This window comes from Hyaena hyaena, unplaced genomic scaffold (genome assembly GCF_003009895.1).
Source record: "Hyaena hyaena isolate Hyena2069 unplaced genomic scaffold, ASM300989v1 scaffold_345, whole genome shotgun sequence".
NCBI classification, from domain to species: domain Eukaryota; kingdom Metazoa; phylum Chordata; class Mammalia; order Carnivora; family Hyaenidae; genus Hyaena; species Hyaena hyaena.
The window spans coordinates 642,265-662,565 of NW_024080976.1; the positions used below are offsets into that span (position 1 = coordinate 642,265).

General features: G+C 51.8%; 3 protein-coding genes across 10 annotated transcripts; 1 reads left to right on the top strand and 2 right to left on the bottom strand.

Moving 5' to 3' along the window:
• The first annotated feature begins 1,933 nt into the window (after window positions 1-1,933).
• Window positions 1,934-3,032, top strand: SDHAF1 (succinate dehydrogenase complex assembly factor 1). Its single transcript, XM_039249653.1, has one exon. It carries the CDS (start codon window positions 2,027-2,029, stop codon window positions 2,477-2,479), a length of 453 nt encoding a protein of 150 aa, XP_039105584.1. The 5' UTR covers window positions 1,934-2,026; the 3' UTR covers window positions 2,480-3,032.
• Window positions 3,033-10,871: 7,839 nt separating this feature from the next.
• On the bottom strand, window positions 10,872-15,005 carry SYNE4 (spectrin repeat containing nuclear envelope family member 4). 4 transcript variants are annotated; one of them, XM_039249665.1, is made up of 8 exons: window positions 14,525-15,005; window positions 14,181-14,331; window positions 13,539-13,682; window positions 13,154-13,333; window positions 12,818-13,066; window positions 11,949-12,026; window positions 11,171-11,226; window positions 10,872-11,078 (listed from the first exon to the last, which is right to left on the bottom strand). In XM_039249665.1, exons 1-8 carry the CDS (start codon window positions 14,650-14,652, stop codon window positions 10,898-10,900), a joined length of 1,167 nt encoding a protein of 388 aa, XP_039105596.1. In that variant the 5' UTR covers window positions 14,653-15,005; the 3' UTR covers window positions 10,872-10,897. The 4 variants fall into 4 exon arrangements, with proteins under 4 accessions (XP_039105596.1, XP_039105595.1, XP_039105597.1 ...); XM_039249664.1 differs by having other exon boundaries at window positions 13,139-13,333; XM_039249666.1 differs by having other exon boundaries at window positions 12,818-12,948; window positions 13,108-13,333.
• Window positions 15,006-15,083: 78 nt separating this feature from the next.
• Window positions 15,084-20,263, bottom strand: ALKBH6 (alkB homolog 6). 5 transcript variants are annotated; one of them, XM_039249669.1, is made up of 7 exons: window positions 20,214-20,263; window positions 19,367-19,445; window positions 18,996-19,064; window positions 17,456-17,516; window positions 16,941-17,092; window positions 16,615-16,731; window positions 15,084-15,530 (listed from the first exon to the last, which is right to left on the bottom strand). In XM_039249669.1, exons 2-7 carry the CDS (start codon window positions 19,433-19,435, stop codon window positions 15,267-15,269), a joined length of 732 nt encoding a protein of 243 aa, XP_039105600.1. In that variant the 5' UTR covers window positions 19,436-19,445; window positions 20,214-20,263; the 3' UTR covers window positions 15,084-15,266. The 5 variants fall into 5 exon arrangements, with proteins under 5 accessions (XP_039105600.1, XP_039105599.1, XP_039105601.1 ...); XM_039249668.1 differs by having other exon boundaries at window positions 20,188-20,251; XM_039249670.1 differs by lacking the exon at window positions 20,214-20,263 and adding an exon at window positions 20,059-20,079.
• Window positions 20,264-20,301: the final 38 nt, after the last annotated feature.

Consider the following 20,301-nt stretch of genomic DNA (forward strand, 5'->3'; position numbering starts at 1 on the left):
CATTAGTTCAAGCCCCATGTCTGTACTCTGTGCGGATAGCTCAGAGCCTGGGGCCTGCTTTGGATTCTGTGCCTCTCTCTCTCTCTCTCTCTCTCTCTCTCTCTCTGTCTCTCTGCTCCTTCCCTACTCATGCTGTCTCTGTCTCTAAAAAATAAATGTAAAGAAAAAAAAATAACAACAACAGCTGTGATTGCTCTTGCAGTTACTTTTATATTAATGGAGAGGGAGTATATGTAACAGAATGGCCAAAAACACATGAAATCAGACCCCTTTGGCTCATAACTGGCTCTGCCACTTATCAGCTATGTGAACCTGGGCAAGCTATGTTACTTCTCTAGACCTCAGTTTCCTAATCAGTAAAAGGCAAGAGGCATCTAGACATATAGATGCCTAGACATATAGATGCCTAGACATCTAGATGCCTAGACGTCTAGACAAGATGATCTACCTTGCCAGAGTGTTGGTGAGGATGTAATATAATTTATAAACTTAATATCATAATTACATAATAGAAATTAGGTGACAATATATTAAAATATCACATTATATAATGCTATATACTGTCATACATTATCTCATAAAGTAAATAACCAGATATTAAAGCACTTGGAATCGTGCCTGGCACAGAGTATGTGATTATTAGATTATGAAGACATAGGTGCGAGAGATGCGACAGGTTCTAGAGAGGATTTCTCTAAAGCTTCCTTTTAGGAAAGAATTTATTACGGAAGAATTCAAGCATCACAAAAGAAGAGAATGGTGTCATGAAACTCCATTACAGTTAACAAATATTTTGCCATTTTTGCTTTCATCTTTTCCTCCTACTCTTTGCTTTGTTCGTGCTGGAGAATTTGAAAGCAAATACCAGATCTTATTCCTCTAGCAAAGACCTGGATATGCCTTTCGGATAGAGACACCCAGCAGGGTTCACTGTGGTTTCAGAGCCCCGCTGGGACTTCGGGCCCTAATCTCCGCCTCTGACCCGCCTCCCCTCTCTGCAGGTGAACGGACAGCCAGCTCGGCTCCCGGCCCAAGTGTGCAGGGGTGTGGTCGCACGCTGGGGTGAGGGCTCCCGGGTTATCATCGAGCGGTCCCCCACGCTGCGGGTGCTGGTGGGGCCCGAGGGGGCTGTGTCCTTACGGGCCTCCCGCGCGCTACGAGGACGCCTCCGGGCAGCCTGCGGGAACTACAACGGAATTGCAGCCGACGACCTGATGCTCCCAGGAGGACTCCTAATCGACGTGTTCCAGGCGTGCCGGGTTCGGGGCTTCAATAACTGGTGAGGACTTCGCCTTCTCCTGCCCGGGTACCTGACTCCCAACGGCAGAGGGCGCGACCAACGCAACTCCCTGCGCCACAGGCTGCCTTTGGGGACTTGGAGCCCACACTCTTTCTCTGATGGTCTTCCCACAGCACGGAGAAGCTTGTTATTCCAACCATGACCCAGCACTTCACCGCCTGACGCCGTCCCTCTGCGTGTGCCCAGGGCTGGGACAACCCCCCGCCCCACCCCCACCCCCAACTCCACCCGACGCACACCTGCCCTGGGGATGGGAACACACGAACTTCCCAAGATTGTTTCAGTAAATAATTAATGACCGAAACCTACGTGTGCCTGTATCTTCTTCTTCCCAGTTCCCCGCGACCTCGGGACACAGTCTCAACCTCCAGTCCCCTACGTTTCCCAAGACTCAGGTCGGGACCCTGCCCCTTCCGACCCAAATCTGAGTCCGAGCACCTAGCCCCCTCCTGCTTCGGGTTCCCAGAATTGCAGTCCCAAGTACACAGATGCCCTGCCGGACAGGCGGGGAGCCAGCAGCTCCGCCCCTGCCCCACAATATTGTGACGTAACTGACCGACAGCCAACGGGGCTCGGCTGCGCCCGCTAGCCGAGGCACGAAGCGGAAGTTTTGGAGCGCATGGGCCGGAAGTGCCTGTTGCTTTGCGCGGCCGCGTCTTCGCGAAGGTCCTGTGCACCGCTGTTCTCGGGGCCTTTCCTGTGTGCGCCCTGGGCCCAGCTGCTACCATGAGCCGGCCTAGCCGGCTGCAGAGGCAAGTTCTGAGCTTGTACCGCGAGCTGCTGCGCGCCGGGCGCGGGAAGCCCGGTGCCGAGGCGCGAGTGCGCGCGGAGTTTCGGCAGCATGCCTCCCTGCCGCGCTCCGACGTGCTGCGTATCGAGTACCTGTACCGCCGCGGGCGGCGCCAGCTGCAGCTGCTGCGCTCGGGCCACGCCACTGCCTTGGGTGAGTTCGTGCGCCCGCGGGGTCCAGCCGAGGAGTCCGGCGCGGGGGCCGCAGGGACCCAGCCTGACAATGTCAGTGGTCCGAGGAATCCCCTCGACGGCATGGGGTCACCAGAGACCTCTCCCATGGACGGTGACCGGACGAGGAGTTTACCCGGTAGCGCAGGGGAACCGGGGGCCCGCCTGACTGCGGGGGGGGATCGGGGAACCTGTCTGATGAAACGTGAGAAGTCTTAAGATCAGCTCAATGGATTGGGGGATCGGAGAGCCCTCCTAGCGACGTGGAGCCCCAGAGACCCCCGTGATAGATGGTGACAGTTGACCGACCTTGTGTGATCCGTGATAACAGATCGAACTCTCATGAGGGTTTGGAGCGGCTTTGTTGCCGGCTGGCTGAACTGTGTCAAGCAGAGAGCTACTTACCCGAAAGCTTGGGGAGCCAAGACGCCTGCCATCGGACAGAAAGGGACATCCTTCTATTTACCCGTGGCTCCCCTCTCCTGTATTTAACTCTGAGAAGAGCAGATTTTTTGCTGAGAAGTTTGGGAAGATACCCTGATGGATGGTGAGAAGCCCTAAATCCCCTTTGGAAAACTTTCTTCCCGTTAATTGTGGCAAACTAGGACCTGTGGGGAAAGGGCTGGGTTATCTTACCCCATTTGATCAACTGAAGACCCCTTAAGACAACCTATACTTGATGGTTCTGAGGGGGAACCCTGCCTCCTGGGCCCTTCTCTCAGGACTGTTGAATAAAAGGAATAAAATTGGAGATGTGATTACTTCCCTCTTAGTGGTCTTAAAGATTTCATGTATTTGGGGATTTTTTTTTAAAGGCCCTCACAAGCCAACAAGTGACCCTCTGGGAGGGAGAGGTGTGGAGAGCTATCTGTTCTCTGGAACTCTCTAGACCAGCAGATTGGTTGAGGCAGCCTAGTTCATGCACCTGGGCAGATCCATGGACCGACCCATCCTGGTTTGTCTCCAGAGAAGCCCCAGTTGACCTTTTCTCTCTTAGCTCACACATGGCTTCCACTTCAGCTGTCTTGGTTATTAGTACTTGAGACCTCCGCCATCTTGCTCATCTCTCTCAGCCTCAGTTTTTATTTCCATCATAGTGTTCCTGTTAATCCTGGGCTGATCTATCTCGGTAAAAGCCAAAGTTTTGAAAATAGTAATGGGGTCCTACCCATCCAGCCCCCATTACATCTTTTTTTTTTTTAATGTTTTTTATTTATTTCTAGGAGAGAGAGAGAGAGAGACAGCGTGAGCAGGGGAGGGTCAGAGAGAGAGGGAGTCACAGACTGAAACAGGCTCCAGGCTCCGAGCTGGCAGTCAGCACAGAGCCCGACGCGGGGCTCGAACCCACGAACCGTGAGATCATGACCTGAGCGAAAGTCGGACGCTTAACCGACTAAGCCACCGAGGCGCCCCCAGCCCCCATTACATCTTAACTGCATCAGTCACCTCTCCATCTTGCTCACTCCTGGCTCCAAGATCTTGAGCCCTAAGAATCCCCAGGATGGAAGCTTCTGGTAGGGCTGCAGTCAGTGAGCAAGTTCCCACTGTGGCGGGGTGACCTGGGTCAGGAGGGGAGACGTTCTACCCAGGTAATACAGATGAACTGAGTTTGTGTGGTAGAGGGAATGAGGGAGCGGAGTGCCTGATGTGACGGAGGAGGTAGGAGGTCATGGACTCCGGAACTGGAATGCCTGCGTTTGGATCCCACTCCAACACGTACTCATTATATGATCATGGACCTGTGATTTAACCTCTTCATACCTCAGTCCCCTTATCTGTGAAATGGGCATCATCATAGGGCCTCCCTCATGTGGCAGTTATAATAGAGTGGATTGAATATGTGGTGTGGCAGCAGATGATGTCCCAATTCTGTGACCCTCTTGTATGTTTGGGTCCACTCGGAGCTAAAGAAGAGGGTTCCCAGGAGGCTGCCAGCTTCCTGCTGTGAGCTCCTATGTCTGCTCCTTTGCATGAGGACTTTCTGGGAGTTACAGAATGTGGGTTAATGCGCTCTGGAACAATCCTCAGCCTGAGTGTGGGGGGTGGGGAGGTGCAGCAGTCACTGGATGAGTGCTCCAGCCTGCCTGTTGTCAGGTGGGGCAAGTGCAAGTCTATTCCCGAAGGTTCCTCGGAGGCCCCCCCTGTGGGACTGAGTCCCAGTCGCCCACAGCAGTTGCCATTTCATGAGCACCTTTTTTGGCGTATCCCCTGACTGGTCTCACTCTCCCCACTCCCTAACCCCTGTCTCCTGGGATCATGCCCTAAATAAACCTCCCCCCAAGTCTTTGGGTCAGAGTGTGCCAACATTTACACATGGTTGATATTCTCTGTGTTTGTGCTGTGTTTTTTCACTCTGCTAAGGCCCAGGGTCAATGCTTCTCAGTCCCTTAGCCCTGTCAAACGGGAATCTCCTGGGCTAAGAAAATTGCTGTGGGGCGCCTGGGTGGCTCAGTCGGTTAAGCGTCCAACTTCGGCTCGGGTCATGATCTCACAGTTTGTGGGTTCGAGCCCTATGTCGGGCTCTGTGCTGACAGCTAGCCTGGAGCCTGCTTCGGATTCTGTGTCTCCTTCTCTCTCTGACCCTTCCTTGCTCACGCTGTCTCTCTCTCAGAAATAAATAAAACATTAAAAAAATTTAAAAAAAGAAAATTGCTATAAAGGACTTATGGGGTTTGGAGTAATTTGGGGTATATATTGTGGATTAATAACAATTGAAAGGAATGGTTGAAATTCCAGATTCTGATAACTAGTGTAAGGGAGCGCTCTTGTTCTTAAGAACTACACACCAGGGTACCTGGGTTGGATGAGTTGGTTGAGCGTCCAACTCTGGATTTCAGCTCAGATTACAATCCAGCGAGCGTCATGGGATCAAGCCCCAAGCTGGGGGTCCATGCTGATTGTGAAACCTGATTAAGATTCTCTACCACCCTCTGCCCTTCTCCCCAGCTTGTGTTCTCTCTCAAATTAAAAAAAAAAAAAAAAGAACTATACACCAAAGTATTTAGGAGTAAAGAATATCATGTCTACAGTGTATATTTCATATGGTTCCAAAATATATGCACATACATAAATATATTAGCAAGAGTGTAAGTGGTACGGTAAAATATTGATGGTGAATCTAGGTGAAGGGTATATGGGAATTTGATGTACTAGTCTTAAAGCTTTTGAGTGATTTGAAGTGAAAACTTACAAGAACACAAAAGGCCAATGGTCATTTACATTTGGGCATCGGAGATCTTTACACACAGAGAACATTTTTACAACAGATTTGAAAACAGTAAAGCCTGTTATTTTTGAGACTTTATAAATCTCTTATGGATAGTTTAAATGCATAGCTTCACAGATGTAGCAATCAATTACAATTAAATTTCTGGATTTTTTTTACCTTAAACAAATTTTTTAATGTTTATTTTTGAGAGAGGAAGACAGCGTAAGCAGGGGAGGGGTAGAGAGAGAAAGACACTGAATCTGTAGCAAGCTCCAGACTCGAAGCTGTCAGCATAGAGCCTGACATAGGGCTCTAACTCACAAGCCATGAGATCATGACCTGAGCCAAAGTTGGGTCTTAACAACTGAGCCACCCAGGTATCCCTTGCCATTTTGAAAAATAAAATCTGGTTTCCCTTATAGATTCTGGTCTTCACCCTATTGGGAATGACAGTTCACTAGAGTACATTCTTGTCTTGGGTCACACATTCCACTGTCCCAAGGGGCCAAGCCAGTGACCAGGCACGTGAAGTGACCTAGTGGGGCCTTAGGGAAGTGTAGGAAACTCACAGTACCTGATGAGGAGTCACTAACCACACCAGCAAGTTACCACCATTATTATTATGTTTTTAAGATTTTATTTTTGAGGGGTGCCTGGTGGCTCAGTCGGTTGAGCATCCGACTTCAGCTGAGGTCTGATCTCACTGTTTTTGAGTTTGAGTCCCGCATCGGGCTCTGTGCTGACAGCTCAGAACCTAGAGCCCGCTTCGGATTCTGTGTCTCCCTTTCTGACCCTCTCCCACTCCCACTCTGTGTGTGTGTGTGTGTCTCTCAAATATGAATAATATTAAAAAAATTTTTTTTTCTTTAAAGATTTTATTTTTGAGTCATCTCAACACCCAATGTGGGGCTCGAACTCACAACCCCTCAAGAGTCGCATGCTCTACCAACTTAGCCAGCCAGGCACCCCATGTTACTACCATTCTTGCTCAGCTCCCTCCCTCGTACAGCACTGGACACAATCCTGGATATGAATGGTGTGGAAGAATGACTAGGGTTTTCTTTACAGCAGTAAAAGTATTGTAATTTGATTTTAAAACGATCCTGATCTGGCAGTACTCCATGAATTGCTTGTGAGTAAAAGAATATGATGTCTAGATTTGGCTTCAAAGTAAGCTAGAGAGAAGGCAGTGGGTGCCTGGGGGGATTGGCCCTGAATTGGTAATAACTGGAGCTGGTGATGAGCCCACAGGACTTGTAATGCTGTCCCTTCTCTTTTTGTACAAGTTCAGAAAGTATCAGAATTGAAGTTGGAAAACACACTCCAGTGGTCCCCAGCCTAACTCAGATCAGAAGTCCTCTCTGTGGTCCACAAGGTCTCACTTGATCTGGCCCTGTCACCTCTCTCACCTCACCTCCTCCCACGCTCCCCCTCCACCACTCATGTTCCATCCACACTGGCCTTCCCAAATGCCAGACACATTTCTAAGGCCTTTGCACTTTTCCCCTCGACCTACTGTGATAACTGAGAGCAACCTGGGGCTTGAGCATTTGAAATGTGCTTAGGGACTAAGGAATTTTTTTTTTAATTTTATAAACTTTAGGGCACACTGTGTGGCTCGGTTGATCGTCTGACTTCAGGTCAGGTCAAGATCTCATTTTCTGAGCTCTGTGCTGATAGCTCAGAGCCTGGAGCCTGCATCAGATTCTGTGTCTCTGGCTGTCCCTGCCCTGCCCCCACTTGCACCCTGTCTCTCTCTCTCAAAAATAAATAAACATTTAAAAATAAATAAATAAATAGGGGTGCCTGGGTGACTCAGTTGGTTAAGCGTCCAACTTCAGCTCAGGTCATGATCACCGGGTTTGTGCATTTGAGCCCCATGTCAGGTTCTGCTCTGATAGGTCAGGGCCTGAAGCCTGCTTCCAATTCAGTGTTTCCCTCTCTCTCTGTCCCTCTCCTGCTAGCACTTGGTCTCTCTCTCTCAAAAATAAATAAATGTTAGAGGCGCCTGTGTGACTCAGTGGGTTAAGCGTCCGACTTGGGCTCAGGTCATGATCTCATGGTTCATGAGTTCGAGCCCCGCGTCGGGCTCTGTGCTGACAGCTAGCTCAGAGCCTGGAGCCTGTTTCAGATTCTGTATCTCCCTCTCTCCCTGGCCCTCCCCTGCTCACGCTGTCTCTCTCTCTCAGAAATAAATAAAAAACATTAAAATTTTTTAAATAAATAAATAAACATTAAAAAGTTTTTAAAAAGAAAATAATAAGTATAGAAATTTTATAAATTTTATTTAAAATTTTTGTAATGTTTTATTTATTTCTCAGAGAGAGAGAGAGAGAGAGAGAGACAGCATGAGCAGCGGAGGGTCAGAGGGAGAGGGAGATACAGAATCTGAAGCAGGCTCCAGGCTCTGAGCTAGCTGTCAGCACAGAGCCTGATGTGGGGCTTGAACCCATGAACCATGAGATCATGACCTGAGCCGAAGTCAGACGTTTAGCCGACAGAGCCACCCAGGTGCCCCAAATTTTATAAATTTTAAATAATTGAAATGTAAAAACAAGCAGTGTAAAGTGTTTTTCCACTAAACCCAACTTTATAGTTTTGGTAGGCTTATCAGATTTCCAAGACTTAGTAAGAAAAAAGAATTATAAAATATCACATTACTTCTATATTGATTACATATCATAATGATAATATTTTGGGTCTCTAGGGTAAAACAGTAAAAACTCAGATATCAAAATTAATTTTACCTGCATCTACTGTTTGACTATTAGAAAATTTAAAATTAAAGCAGCTTCTGAAGATGAGACCTCCGCCCAAATGCCAAAGATTTATCATTGTCGACATGTCGGTGGTGGGGGGATATGTTGAGGCCGCTTTTTAGGCAACAGGCATGAGCAGTGGAAACTTGAGTTAAAAGGGCCCACAGGGAACACCAAGCTGAATGTAGTTTCATTAAGCGACTCACCTAGAAATAACGATAGGCCCTAACTGATCAATGGGCTTCCCTCAACCAGGCACAGTTACCAAAAAAAGGAAAATTCCTTACATTGCCATACTTCATCACTCCACCCTGTAACTATAGTCCCTCACATTTGCTGTCCTGGCTGCTGCTCCCTTGTGGTGTATTCAATAAACATATCTCCTTTAAAAATAAATAATATTTGTGCCTCACGTTACATCTGTCTTGAACAGCGTTACTCTAGGAGTCCAGTGGCTTGTTTCCTCACTAGTTTGCTCTAATCACTTAATTACAACATAATGACATAATTGTCTCCCTGATGCCTTCCTCAACCACCCTAATTAAATTGTTCCCCTTTTCCCTTTGGCTGCTTTAGTTTTCTCCTTAGCTTTTAATCATGAACTGACCTATTACAGATTTTACCTAGTTTTTTAATGTATTAAGTATTATTATTTAGTATTATTATTTATTACAGATTTTATTTCCTGTTGATCTCCCCCATGGGGACAGGATTTTCACCTGTTTTGTTCTTTGCCATAGTCCTGCTCTGACCAGGAACTGACTCAAAGCAGACACTCAGTTTTGAATGAATGAATGAATGAATGAATGGCACAGATTTGTTCCATTACCTGGTCAGTTGGGTCAGAATTGCCAAGACTCTGCTCGCCCTATTTGTAGTGACACCAGGGAGACTATGCCTCTTCTTGGTTGGGGACAGAGACTTGATGTGGACACAGGTCAGGTCTGTGTTCTGTTTTTCCCCAGAATCTGCTGCTTCCTGCCCCTCTCCCTCAGTGTCCATTCGCCCTTCCCAGCAGCTCCTTGGTTTTTTTTTTTTTTTTTTGGAGACTCGCTCCTCCCCCATTTTCAGTGCACATGATTCAGGCAGGGCTGACAGCAGCCCCCAGGAAAGCAGGTGACATGGGTCAGGGGAGCCAGCTTTGGGCTGTAAGGGAAGGGTGATTATCCTGTTGGCTGCTGAACTGGTGGGATGTATGCTTCGAGGGCTTGAGGGGCACTCTGGCTACTGCTAGGTGAGAATGAAGCCAAACCAGAGGAAACAACTGAGAGATAGAGATACCACTTGTGCCCCATGGATCCAGCTCTCCTTGCAGCCTGAACTTTTCAGTTACCCCCCAAATCAGTTCCCATTTCCACTTAAACTAGTGGGAATTGGGCTTCAGCTTCTTGTTCCTTGTGTGGCCTCGGGCCAGGACTTCCTCTCTCGAGCCTCAGCTTCCCATTCTGTTAAGTGCGGACACAGCCTTGGATAGTTGTGAGCATTAAGGAAGAGATGTGTGTTTAGTGCACATCCAGGAGCCTAGCAAGTGGTTCTGCCTCTGTTCTTGAGTCTAGTCCTGTTCCACCTCTTGTCCTGATAGCATAAACTCTAAGGAGAGGAAGTGCATAGACACCTGAGGCTGGGGACTAGAGTACAGGACTGAGCTCTGACAACTTGGGAAGGGGGGTTTCACAGTCTTACCTCGGGGACGGCCCAGCCTGGGAGCCCACCATGTACAGTGTTTGAACGGAGAACCCGTACGAGTGCTGAACAGGGGCCGTGGCAGGTGGTGGCAGCGCGCCTACATCACCTGCATCCTTCCCGTACACACCTCCCGCTTCCTGTGACAAGCACCTGTGCCTCTTTCCCTAAGGAGCCTTGACAGGCAGGAGAGGCCGGAGGTGCTGGGCAGTTGGCATCTTTAGGAACAGTCCTTAACCAATGAGAGACGGAAGCTGGTACGTAAATGCCACAACTTCTTCACCCTTTTGGTGGACCAACTTTGAGTGTGTCCCAGTCTCCCAGAGGTCCCTGGTGGGATGGTGCCCCCAGTGCCCAGAACAGCAACCAGGTCATTAACTCCCTTCCCTGGCTCACTTCCCCACTTCCCCTCAGTCTGCCTGGGGGGTCATCTCCCTAATAAACTACTTGTGCTTGAATCTTTGCCTCGGGGTCTGCGGGACCCCAACCCAAGATGGGCTGACTCAGTTCTGTGTTGTACACTAAAAGCAAAGGGATCTGTGGAGGGGCTGCCCAGACATCAGGGCTGTACCCCAATTCTGAGTTTTCACACACCGAGTATCCTCACACACCCTTGCTATGGGCTGTGCCCGCCTCAAAACTCGTATGTTGAAGTCTTAACCCCCAATATGATAGTATTAGGTGAGGCCTTTGGGCAATAAGTAGATTGCAACAGTGAAGCTCTCATAAAAGGGATTTGGAGTCCTTATAAGAGAGCTCCCTGCCCCTCTGTCATGTGAGGACACAGCAAGAAAGTGACCATCTGTGAAGCAGATAGACAATCTGCTGGCACCTTGAGATCTTGGACTTACCAGCCTCCAGAACTGTAACAAATAAACTTCTATTGTTTATAAGCTACCCAGTCTGTTATTTTGTTATAGGCGACCAAGCAGACTAAGACACATCCTTGGACAGTGACCATTTATTACATATGTCTGGGCCATGTGCTCAGATTGGGGGGGGACCATTGACATAGCTGAGCACGAGGTAAGGTGTCCTGGCCAGGCGGGCAGGAGACCAGCAGGAACCCCCTGATGGTGGCAGGAGCACTGTGGCACCCAGGAGGAGAAGGAAGAGGAGGAGGAGAAGGAGGAAGGTCAGGGACCACCTGGATGCAGGAGGAGGGGCTCTGTGAAGGAAAATGCAATGTCGAATGTATGGTGCGCTACCACTATGAGCCCTGTATCCCCCACCCTCAGACCCATCTCCCAGGCATCTCACCCAGGGTCTACCTCCAACATCACATCCTGCAGGTTGGGAGAGGCTTGCTTCTTGTCCTAAGGGGAGACAGCAGCCAGCAGCAGAATAGATGGAAGGGACACTTACTCTGGACTCTTCCTTACTACCATAGACCTACAGGACTGAGTCTGTTTTTCCTCCTTTCCTCGCACCCTCCCCACCCTCTCATGTGTGGTGGATATCTGTGCCTGCCCTCCATCCAATCCTCCTCCTCCTGGTAACAGTGGCTCAATTTGTGCAGTGGGTGGAGGGCGTCATTTCACCCCCGTCTCAGGCCTTCAGGTTCTTGTGTGGCCGACCCCACATATCTCCACTTCCATGGCCAGGGATGTGAGCCAGATCTGGCCTATGAGAGCACTCCATCAGGCTGGCCACTGTACTTGGTTCACAGGACACACCATGACCCAAGCTGGGCAAGTGTGAGGCAGCCCTGGGACATTGCTGCCAGCAGATCAGTTGCACTCTGCTTCCCCTTGGGTGGGCACAATACCAGTGCAAGTGAGTTTTCAGCTGTTGGGGCAGCCGTTTGTTGAGAAGGAATCCACCTTGGAGAAGCAGAGCCCAAGAGAGGGAAGGACTGAACCCTGACAGCATTTGAGATCACTTCAGCAGCACCCAGCCTTGTCAGTTACATGAAAAAACAGCATCCCTTGTCAGTTACATGAACAAATAGAATTACAGTGTAATTCCTTTTCAGTTAGGTTTCTGTCACTTGCCATCAAAATTCCAGAATGATACACCTGGCTGAGGAACAGCTCACCTGAGGCTTCTGGAGCAGGGAGCGTCTTCGCTGACATGCTAAGTGTTTCCGGTGGCTGAAGCCCGACATGAGCATGTCCTGTGGGGAAGTAGAGGGGTGGGAGGTCTCTCTTGGAGAACCCAGTGACAGACACAAAGTTGGGCAAGGGCCAAGATGGGGTTGTCACAGAGGTGAGATTCTGGGGGACGAAAAGTATCTCAGGGAGAGACGAAGAGAGGGACAGAGCCAAAGAAACCGAGAAGAGACATTACTTGTTCATTCACTTAACAAATATTTAATGAGTGTCCATTACATGCCGGGCACTGTTCTAGAATCTGAGGACATGGTGGACATGTAAACTTATATTCTAGATCCAGAGCTTATATTCTAGCAGAGAGAGACTGTACATTAATAAATAAATGTACCATGTCAAGATGTGGTAAGTGCTATTCGGAAATAAAGAGGTTAAGGAGTGATAATGTTTGGAGATCGGGGCAGGCCTCTGTGAAGAGGTGACATCTGGGGAGAGACTGGAATGAAGTGAGGAGGTGAGTTGGGCATGTGTATGGGGGCTTTGAGATAGGAGTGGATTTGGAATGTTTGAAGAACCAGGAGGCTAGTGTGGCTGCAGAGGGGAGAGTGAGGCAGAGAGAGAGGAAATGAGATGACAAGAGGGAAACAAAGAGATAGAGGAAGACGGAGACTGAGAGAGGCAGTGGGAAGGAGGGAGGGAGGACAATATTGAGACAGCAAGAAAGAGACACTGAGACAGAAGGAGAGACAGAGCCACCAAGACCCCCCTGAAAGGGAAGTACCCTACTAAGAGGCACACAGAGGGGTCCCAAGGGTGCCTGGGGAGGAAGGGAGGGATGTCCCCCACCTGCTCTCACCTCAAGGCCTTGTCCCCTGCCCTGGGGGACCCTGTGGCCACACAGCTCACAGGGGGTTCCTGGTGTCCAGGTTGTCTTTCGGCCCAAGGGCCTGAGGCCTCCAACATCCCCTGCCGGGTCCCACTCCAATTCTGCAGGAGTAGGGAAGCTACTGGGTCCCCAGGGTCCCCAGGCCCCACCAGGTCCTGGCCCGTCCAAGTCCCCCTCAACTTCCAAGTCCTGGTCCAGTGTATTGGCCTCCTCGAACACCTGGTCAGAGGACAGAGTCATGGGGGTTGTGGAATTGGTACCTGGGGCGGGGACTGCCAGGGTGGGCCATACCAGGCTGTAGCTGACCAGCTGGGCCTGCAGCCACCACAGTCGCCGCAAGATGCTGTCTCGGTGGGCTCCCAGGGCCCTCAGGACCTGCTCCAGGGATGCCCGGGCCTGAGGCTCACTCCGCTGTGCCAGCCCCTCACCAAATGCCAGCAGTGCATCTACACGCTCAGCTGCTCCACAGAGGTCTGCCTGTAGGGCCTGGGGACACAAGATTGGACACCACTCCCACCCCCCACCCACACACCCGGAGCAGCAGAGATCAGCAACCTGGAGTTATAACCCTTCCCCCTCACCCTTACCCAGACACCTGGAACATGGAGTAAACCCATTTCCCAAGCCAGGAAGCTGGCACCCATTCCTGAGGCCCCGCCCACCCCCCATACCGTGGCCTCCCACTGCCCACCTGCAGCTGGACCATCCCGCTCTGGGCTGATGCCCAGGGCCCTAGGCCTTGCTCTAGGTCCTGCAGCCGGAGGCCCAGCCCCAACAGGCAAAGGGATAGGCTGTCCTGCTCAGCCTCCAATACCTCCTGGCCAGAGATGAGGTGCTGGGGAACACAGAGGACTGAGTCAGGGCCGGTGGGCCAACCCAGACCTTGCCCCCACTTCCGCTGCCACCCCTCTTCTGCAGGCTCCTTCTGTAGCAGAGTCCATCTGTGGTCTGTACCAGGGCTGCTCCCACCTGGAGTTCTTCCCAGTGGAGCCAGGCCTGAAGACCTCTAGTTCAAAGTCTCCAGGTTTTCGAGGCTCCTAGAAATGTGGACATAAGGGGCCTAGGGGTCTGAACAGGGAGTGGGTGATGGAGCTGGATACCCCACAAGGAATTGGACTGCACCAAGGTCAATGAGGAGATAATTCTCTCCCAGTTGGTAAAATAATAAAGATTTTCTATAGTGATTAGTAAAGAATCATTTTCTAGAGTGCCCCTCCCCCCACAGGTACCCAACACTTTTCCAGAATCATCACCTCATCCCCAGTTTGGAGACCATATTCTAGGAGAGAGGAGGTGATGGCTGGCACAAGGGGCCTGAATCACCTCAGCTCACCTCACGGTGTCTGCCCCCAGCTGGGTCCTCACTGGAAGAGGGTGCTGGCAATCTCAGGGGACCAGCGGCAGGCTCAGTGCCCCTGAGCCCACCCTGGAGGTGTTCGGGAGGGTCCAAGGAGTCTTGCCCCAGTTTCTGGGCCTGTTCTGGTCTGGGAGGTAGGAGGCATTGACAGGCCTCTGGCTGAACCTAGGTGCCCATTATCCACCCTACCCCTGTCCCTAGGTCCCTCTCCCATGTCTCTGTCCCTAGGTGAACAGAGCCCTAGTACCTCCCACCCTCAAAATACCCCTGCTACTGCCTCCACCCTTTTGGGACCCAAATTTCAAAAGTCCAGCCCCTACCTGATTCTCTTCTCTCCCGATGCAGGGCAGATGATGCATCCAGCAATGTCCAGTTCCCTAAGGGCTCCAGGGGGGTGGTTGAAGGGCTCTGAGGGGAGTCTAGAGCCCAGAGGTGGGGGGAGGGCCATAGCTGGGAGCCTGGGGACAGAGAGTCAGTGAGGATCCCCAGTGAGAGCCCTTTTCCTGGCCCGGGGTATCCCCCCAGACCTCCTCAGTAGGACTCACACAGGTCTGAGGCAGCCAGAGGCCCAGGAGCAGACTCAGCTCCACCTACTCACTAGCAGAACTGGACTCAGGTAATTTGATGCCCGGCTCAAGTGGCAGCAGCACCACTTAACTCCTTTCTTCTGAGCCCACCAGTTAGCGGAACCTCTCAGGCTCACCCCACTCATCCCATCTAGGGGGGTTCCAGATACAACCCTGACCCCTCAAGAGCCCTGGATTCTGCCCCACTCAGTGACCTGTACATCTGATCCCAGGGCCCACACCATCCAAGGTCCCAGACACAGTACCCCTCAGGAACCCATGCATCTGCCCCCACTCCATCCAAAACCAAAGAAAGATTTTTGTTGGTTTATTTGAAATGGGGCCTCTTCCTGTAGTTCCCGCCAAGTTACTGGGAAAATAAATAACCCGGGGGTGGGGGGGAGCTGCCTCTGCCCCAGGGTTCCAAGGTCACAGGGTCACAGCTGTCAGGAGGAGGCGGAGAGCCCGGGAATGTGAGCAGTGCAGGCGCCTGGCATCACTTGCTGAGCAGGAGGCTGGTGCGCAGCACGCGGGGCACCCGGCGGATAGTCAGTGAGATGCGCGTGCCACGGACCAGGCTGGCTCCGGGCCGCGCAGACGGGCAGGCAGCAGCGTTGGGCGGCAGGGAGGTGGCGTCCAGCGCGTCTTCTCGGGCAGCTGCGATGCCGTGAAGGAGGCGCGTGTAGGCAGTGCCACGGAGCACCAGGAGGCTGCGCGGTTCCAGCAGCAGTGAGGTGGTCGGCCGGGGTGGGGACCAGGGCTGTGGGATGGGTTGAAGGTCAGTGGGCCCCCCAGAAGTCAAGGGGGGGAGCCGTCAGCAGAGTTTAATGGTCAGGGGGGCGAGGGTGAGCGAGTTCCCAGGGGCAAAGGTTGAGGGACAAGTGTGCTCCCATGGAGAAACTGTGCAGTGGAAATCCTACGGATCTCAGTTAGTGGGCGGGAGTGGGGAGCGAGGGCCTCTCTTGAGAGAGGGAGAGTGGCTGCAGATGGGGGTGTCTAAGGGAATTGCGGCTGGAATCTCCAAGGGGCTGGGGCTTAGACACCAGGGGTCAGCTGTCCTAGGAAATGGAGGAACTGGACTGAAGGCTTGGCTGAAACTAGGAAGGGGGTGGGTAGTAAGAGTGAGGCAGTGAGGAGCCAGCGTGGTCTGGGCCTGTCTGCAGACATCAGGATGCTTGAGGACACCCGCACAGTGGAAGGGGACTGCAGCCTACCCAGGAGCATGTAGGGCTACAAAGGGGCAGCTGGGGTCAGGGTGTCAGGGGAGTTTCTGTGAACCATGAGGTATCAGAAATGCATCACTCAGAGCAAGGTCAGGAGAGCAACTGTTATGAGCAACCCCCACAGAAGGGAGTCAGTATATCCGGGGGGTCCTTGAGCAATGAGTCATGGGTTGAGGCCCCAAGGAGAATCTGAGGGTATCCTTCGAGGCAAATCTACAGGGACAATCAGGGACATGATGTCAAGGACAATCACAAGTAAACGGTGTTGGGTATCCGAGGATATCAGTGTCTGTTGGGAGCACAGGGAGGTCTTGCATAGGGTATATGGACCTTGGGCTATTGGAACACTCTGAACGTGTGGGGCCTGGGGATCTGTGGGGCGTCGGGACACTCACTTAGCAGGTGAGGCTCCTGAGGTGTCTGTAGATATCATTTCTAGGGGACCCTGCAAATGGATGGGTCTGGAGTCTGGGAGGATGTGGGTGTACTCGATGAGGGGACTGGGGAAGGTGTCTGGGAGAGTATCAGCGGTACCCCGCAAGCAGGAGGGACTGGGGCCTCTTGGAGGATGTGGGATGTCAGAATGCCCACGAGTGGCCGGAGCAGTGTCTCAGGGCCCACCTGCTCTGCAGGGTCATCATCCTTTGGCTGCCGCGGCTCGTAGAGGTCCAGCATGGTGTGGGAGCCCAGGCTGATGGTGCTGACGGTCGGGTAGTAGAGTGGCCCGTCCTCGTGGGGCTGGGGAGTGGGCACCAGGGCTGGACAGGGCAGGAGTCCACACCCCCCCACACACCCTCTGGGGCTCAGGAGGGTGCCCCAGCTTGGGATGAGGTGGTGAATACCTGGTTGGGGTATGTGGCTGCTTAATGAGCAGAGGTGGGTCAACATGAGGCCCTGCCCCACAGTGGATCAGAAGTCTGGGGGTTGGGGTGAAGGTGTGTGGTTACCATGATGCCCTCCCCAGGCAGATACTGGTTCACAAGGACGTGGTTGGCTGGGAGACCTCCAAAAAGGCTGAGGTCAGATACTTTATCCACGTAGCGCTGGAGCCACAGAGGCAGCCGCTCAGGAACCATCCCCCGGGGATGGGGGAGCCCACCTGGGAGAGGCGAATGGGGTCCTGAGGACACCCAACCAAGGAGCCCTAGCACCTGGAACCCCCATTAGGGATATTTTAGTGGTTGGTAGTACTCTGACCCTTGGGAACCTGTGACTCCGGAGATCACCACCCAATGCTTCCAAGGCTTCCTGACTTCTCCAAACCCCTGGACACTTTGAGATATCCCCAACTCATCAGGAAATTCCTAACCTCTCAGAACCTCCACTCACCCCTTGGAATTCTCCTGGTCCATGGAACCCCTTAAACCCTCAGGACCCACCCTGTGTCTTGACTATCCAACCTGAGTCACCTGCCCCAGCCTATACCCCCAAATCACCCATGCCCCCAGGCAGGGACACTTACCCCAGTTCTGTAACTTCCTCCCAGAGAGCTGGGTCCACTTTGGCTTTGGGGCATTGAAGACCTGGGGGCGGGGGGGGGGGATCAGTCCTGTTTCAGGACCACCCTCACTGATTCTCCCACCCATGTCAACATAGGGCCATCTACTTGGGGGGGTGGGGGGGAATGGGTCATCTCAAAGTCTCTGGGATAGAACATTCCCAGGATTGTGTTGTTTGTCCTCTCCCCTATGTGTACCAGAACTACACAATCGTGGTCTGAATCTACTCTGAGCTCTGGGCTGGAGTGGGCTTTTTTAACTCAGCAAACAGCGTACACTCCATAATTTCCTGAATCCTGGGCTATCTTAGCACAGCTTAACTTCTGGAACCTCTTTGCTCCTATCACCTGGGGGAGAAAATGTGCAAAGCTGGGCTATCTCTGCATAGCAGGGAGTACTTTGAAATGCTCCGCTGCTGGGTTTCTGGATGGCTCAATCGGTTAAGTGTCTGGCTCTTGATCTTGGCTCATGTCATGATATCACAGCTCATGGGACTGAGCCCCGCTTAAGGCTCTGCGCTGAAAGAGCGGAGCCTGTTTGGGATTCTTTCACTCCCTCTCTCTGGCACTCCCCCGCTCACAACTCACTCTCAAAATGGAAGGAAGGAAGGAAGGAAGGAAGGAAGGAAGGAAGGAAGGAAGGAAGGAAGGAAGGAAGGAAGGAAGGAAAGAAAGCTCTCCACTGCCAATATCCCAAAGGTCTAGAATGGGCAATCTCCAAGAAGTATGTATTCTACTTGATAATCTCATTCCTTTCACAGTTATGGATGGGGCTGGAATGGGCTATCTCAGCACAAGAATCTGTGTTCTGTAACTAGCTTATTCCTGGGACCCAAACTTGACAATACTAGTTGGGACAGCACAAGGAAGATCTGTGCTCTATGACTAAAGCTCTGAACCTGCCAAGGATCTGAACTTTGTAAATTCTCCTCTCCCCAAACCTTAAGAATAGAATACAGAATACTGGGCTATCTCAGCACAGGTGATCTGAGTTTAGTAACCTTATTCCCAAGACTCTGAGTCTATGCTGAGCCCTCTCAGCAGAAGGAAGAATTTACTCTGTAGCATTCTAATGCTTGTTACTGTCTGCACAGAAATCTGAAACTGCAAACTCTTAATTCCCCAAACCTCAAGGGCCTGAACTGGGCTATCTCAGCACAGAGAGTATGAGGTTTGTAACTTTGTTTCTAGCATAACACATCTGATCTCAGTAACACCTGCTTTGGAGGCTGCACTGGGCTATCCCAGCACTGGGAGTCTGAGCTGCATAAGAACTACCTTTCTAAGAATCAGTTTGGTTTCCTCTAAGCCTCCTGGGAAAAGCTCTGACAGGCTCCAGCAGGTCCTGAGAGAGGAAAAGGGAAGATGAGGGATGGGTGTTGGATGGCACTCTCCTTGCTGCCAGGATCCTTACTGTGGCCTTAGGGACTCTCACACAGAATCTGGAGATTGGGGAGGGACCTGGGAAGGAGGGAAAAACGAATCAGCAGGGTGTTCAGGTTACCTGTCGAAGCAAATACTCCTCCTCTTCCTTAGAGATGAAGTCAGGGACATAGTAGATTACAGGTGGTGCCTAGGATAGAGATCCCCATGAAGGTGTGGCCCTTCAATCTACACAAGGGCCCTAGTATCACTGAACAGGCCCTCCCTCTGAAGAGTCTCCAGATGTTCTTGGACAGGCCAGGGCCTGAAGTCAAAGGATTAATGCCCATTTTGGGGGCGGGAAGTGGGGGTGAGGGTGGGGCTGTACCCCAAGGGTAAGAATGAATTTGGAGGGAGGAAGCAGTTCAAACTCAAGAGTCGGGCTGGCTATCCCCACCCTATCCCCCACCCTAGAGTCCCCACCTTCACCCTCTGCACCCCAAGTCTGACAACCTGTTCCACCCTGAATGGTTCCAGGGCTGGGACCCTGGCATCCTGATCCTCCATGGACACCATCTCCATGCACCCAGTCCTGTGGGGGAGGGGAGGACACTCTGAAGTCACGAAGCCTCCCACTCTCAGGCTATGATACTATTTTCTGCTTTATCAAGGGCCAGGGCCTCATCTTGCCCCTACAGCTAAACTCACTTGGTTTCTAAAACCTGGGTCCTCAGCCATCTCAAGCGCCACCCGGACATAGTACCCAGAACACTGCCCCAAACTTTATCCACAAAAGCCCACCAAACTACACATTTCTGCCCTCTTAAGCCTCTCACAGAGAACATCCTCTGACCTCCCTGGGAGCCGTTCTCAAGAGTTCCACGCACACCCTCTAGGGCTGCATCCCAAAGCCCCTTCAAACAGTCTGAGACGCCATCAAACGTCAGACTTGCAACCATGAGTCAGGGTCTCTAACAACATTCACACTCCCCATGCACCCTCCTGCCGCCTCAAGCCCTTTCAGATGCCCCATTCTGAACACCCGCGTGCCCCGAATCTGAGTCTCCTCAGAGAGGTCCACTCTCAGTCTCCTCGGATCCCCCCCCCCCGGACCCCTCCAGACTTCCTCTCCCGAACGCCCCTTTCCTGTAGCAACCTTGGGCCTTTAGTCCAGAGCCTGACTCCTCTCAAACCTTCTTCCCTACCTGAACCCCTTAAACTCTCCACCCCTTGTCTTCTAGAATTCCACATCTGAGCCTCCCTGGACTACCGTCTGAGCTTCCCTAGATCCCCATTCACACCCATCTCCGCCCCCAGCCACCCCCAAAACTGACCGTCCGCCAGAGTCCCCCTCCAATACCCGAATTAAACTACCCCATTCCCTTCCCAGTCACTTCCGCTCCACGTTCCTGACGCAGGTTTTCTCAAACCAACCGGAACTCTCAAAG

What these genes read in the sequence shown, in the direction of transcription:
- ALKBH6 (XM_039249669.1), bottom strand. Translation starts at nt 19,435, where the DNA reads ATGGAGATGGTGTCCATGGAGGATCAGGATGCCAGGGTCCCAGCCCTG. An exon ending in AACCATTCAGGGTGGAACAG is followed by an intron (nt 19,065 to 19,366) that starts GTTGTCAGACTT and finishes TCTCTATCCTAG; the next exon opens with GCACCACCTGTAATCTACTA. An exon ending in GAGGAAGTTACAGAACTGGG is followed by an intron (nt 17,093 to 17,455) that starts GTAAGTGTCCCT and finishes CGCCTCTCCCAG; the next exon opens with GTGGGCTCCCCCATCCCCGG.
- SDHAF1 (XM_039249653.1), top strand. Translation starts at nt 2,027, where the DNA reads ATGAGCCGGCCTAGCCGGCTGCAGAGGCAAGTTCTGAGCTTGTACCGC.
- SYNE4 (XM_039249664.1), bottom strand. Translation starts at nt 14,652, where the DNA reads ATGGCCCTCCCCCCACCTCTGGGCTCTAGACTCCCCTCAGAGCCCTTC. An exon ending in GCGGGATGGTCCAGCTGCAG is followed by an intron (nt 13,334 to 13,538) that starts GTGGGCAGTGGG and finishes TTGTGTCCCCAG; the next exon opens with GCCCTACAGGCAGACCTCTG. An exon ending in CCCTGCTCCAGAAGCCTCAG is followed by an intron (nt 11,227 to 11,948) that starts GTGAGCTGTTCC and finishes GTCTCCCCTTAG; the next exon opens with GACAAGAAGCAAGCCTCTCC.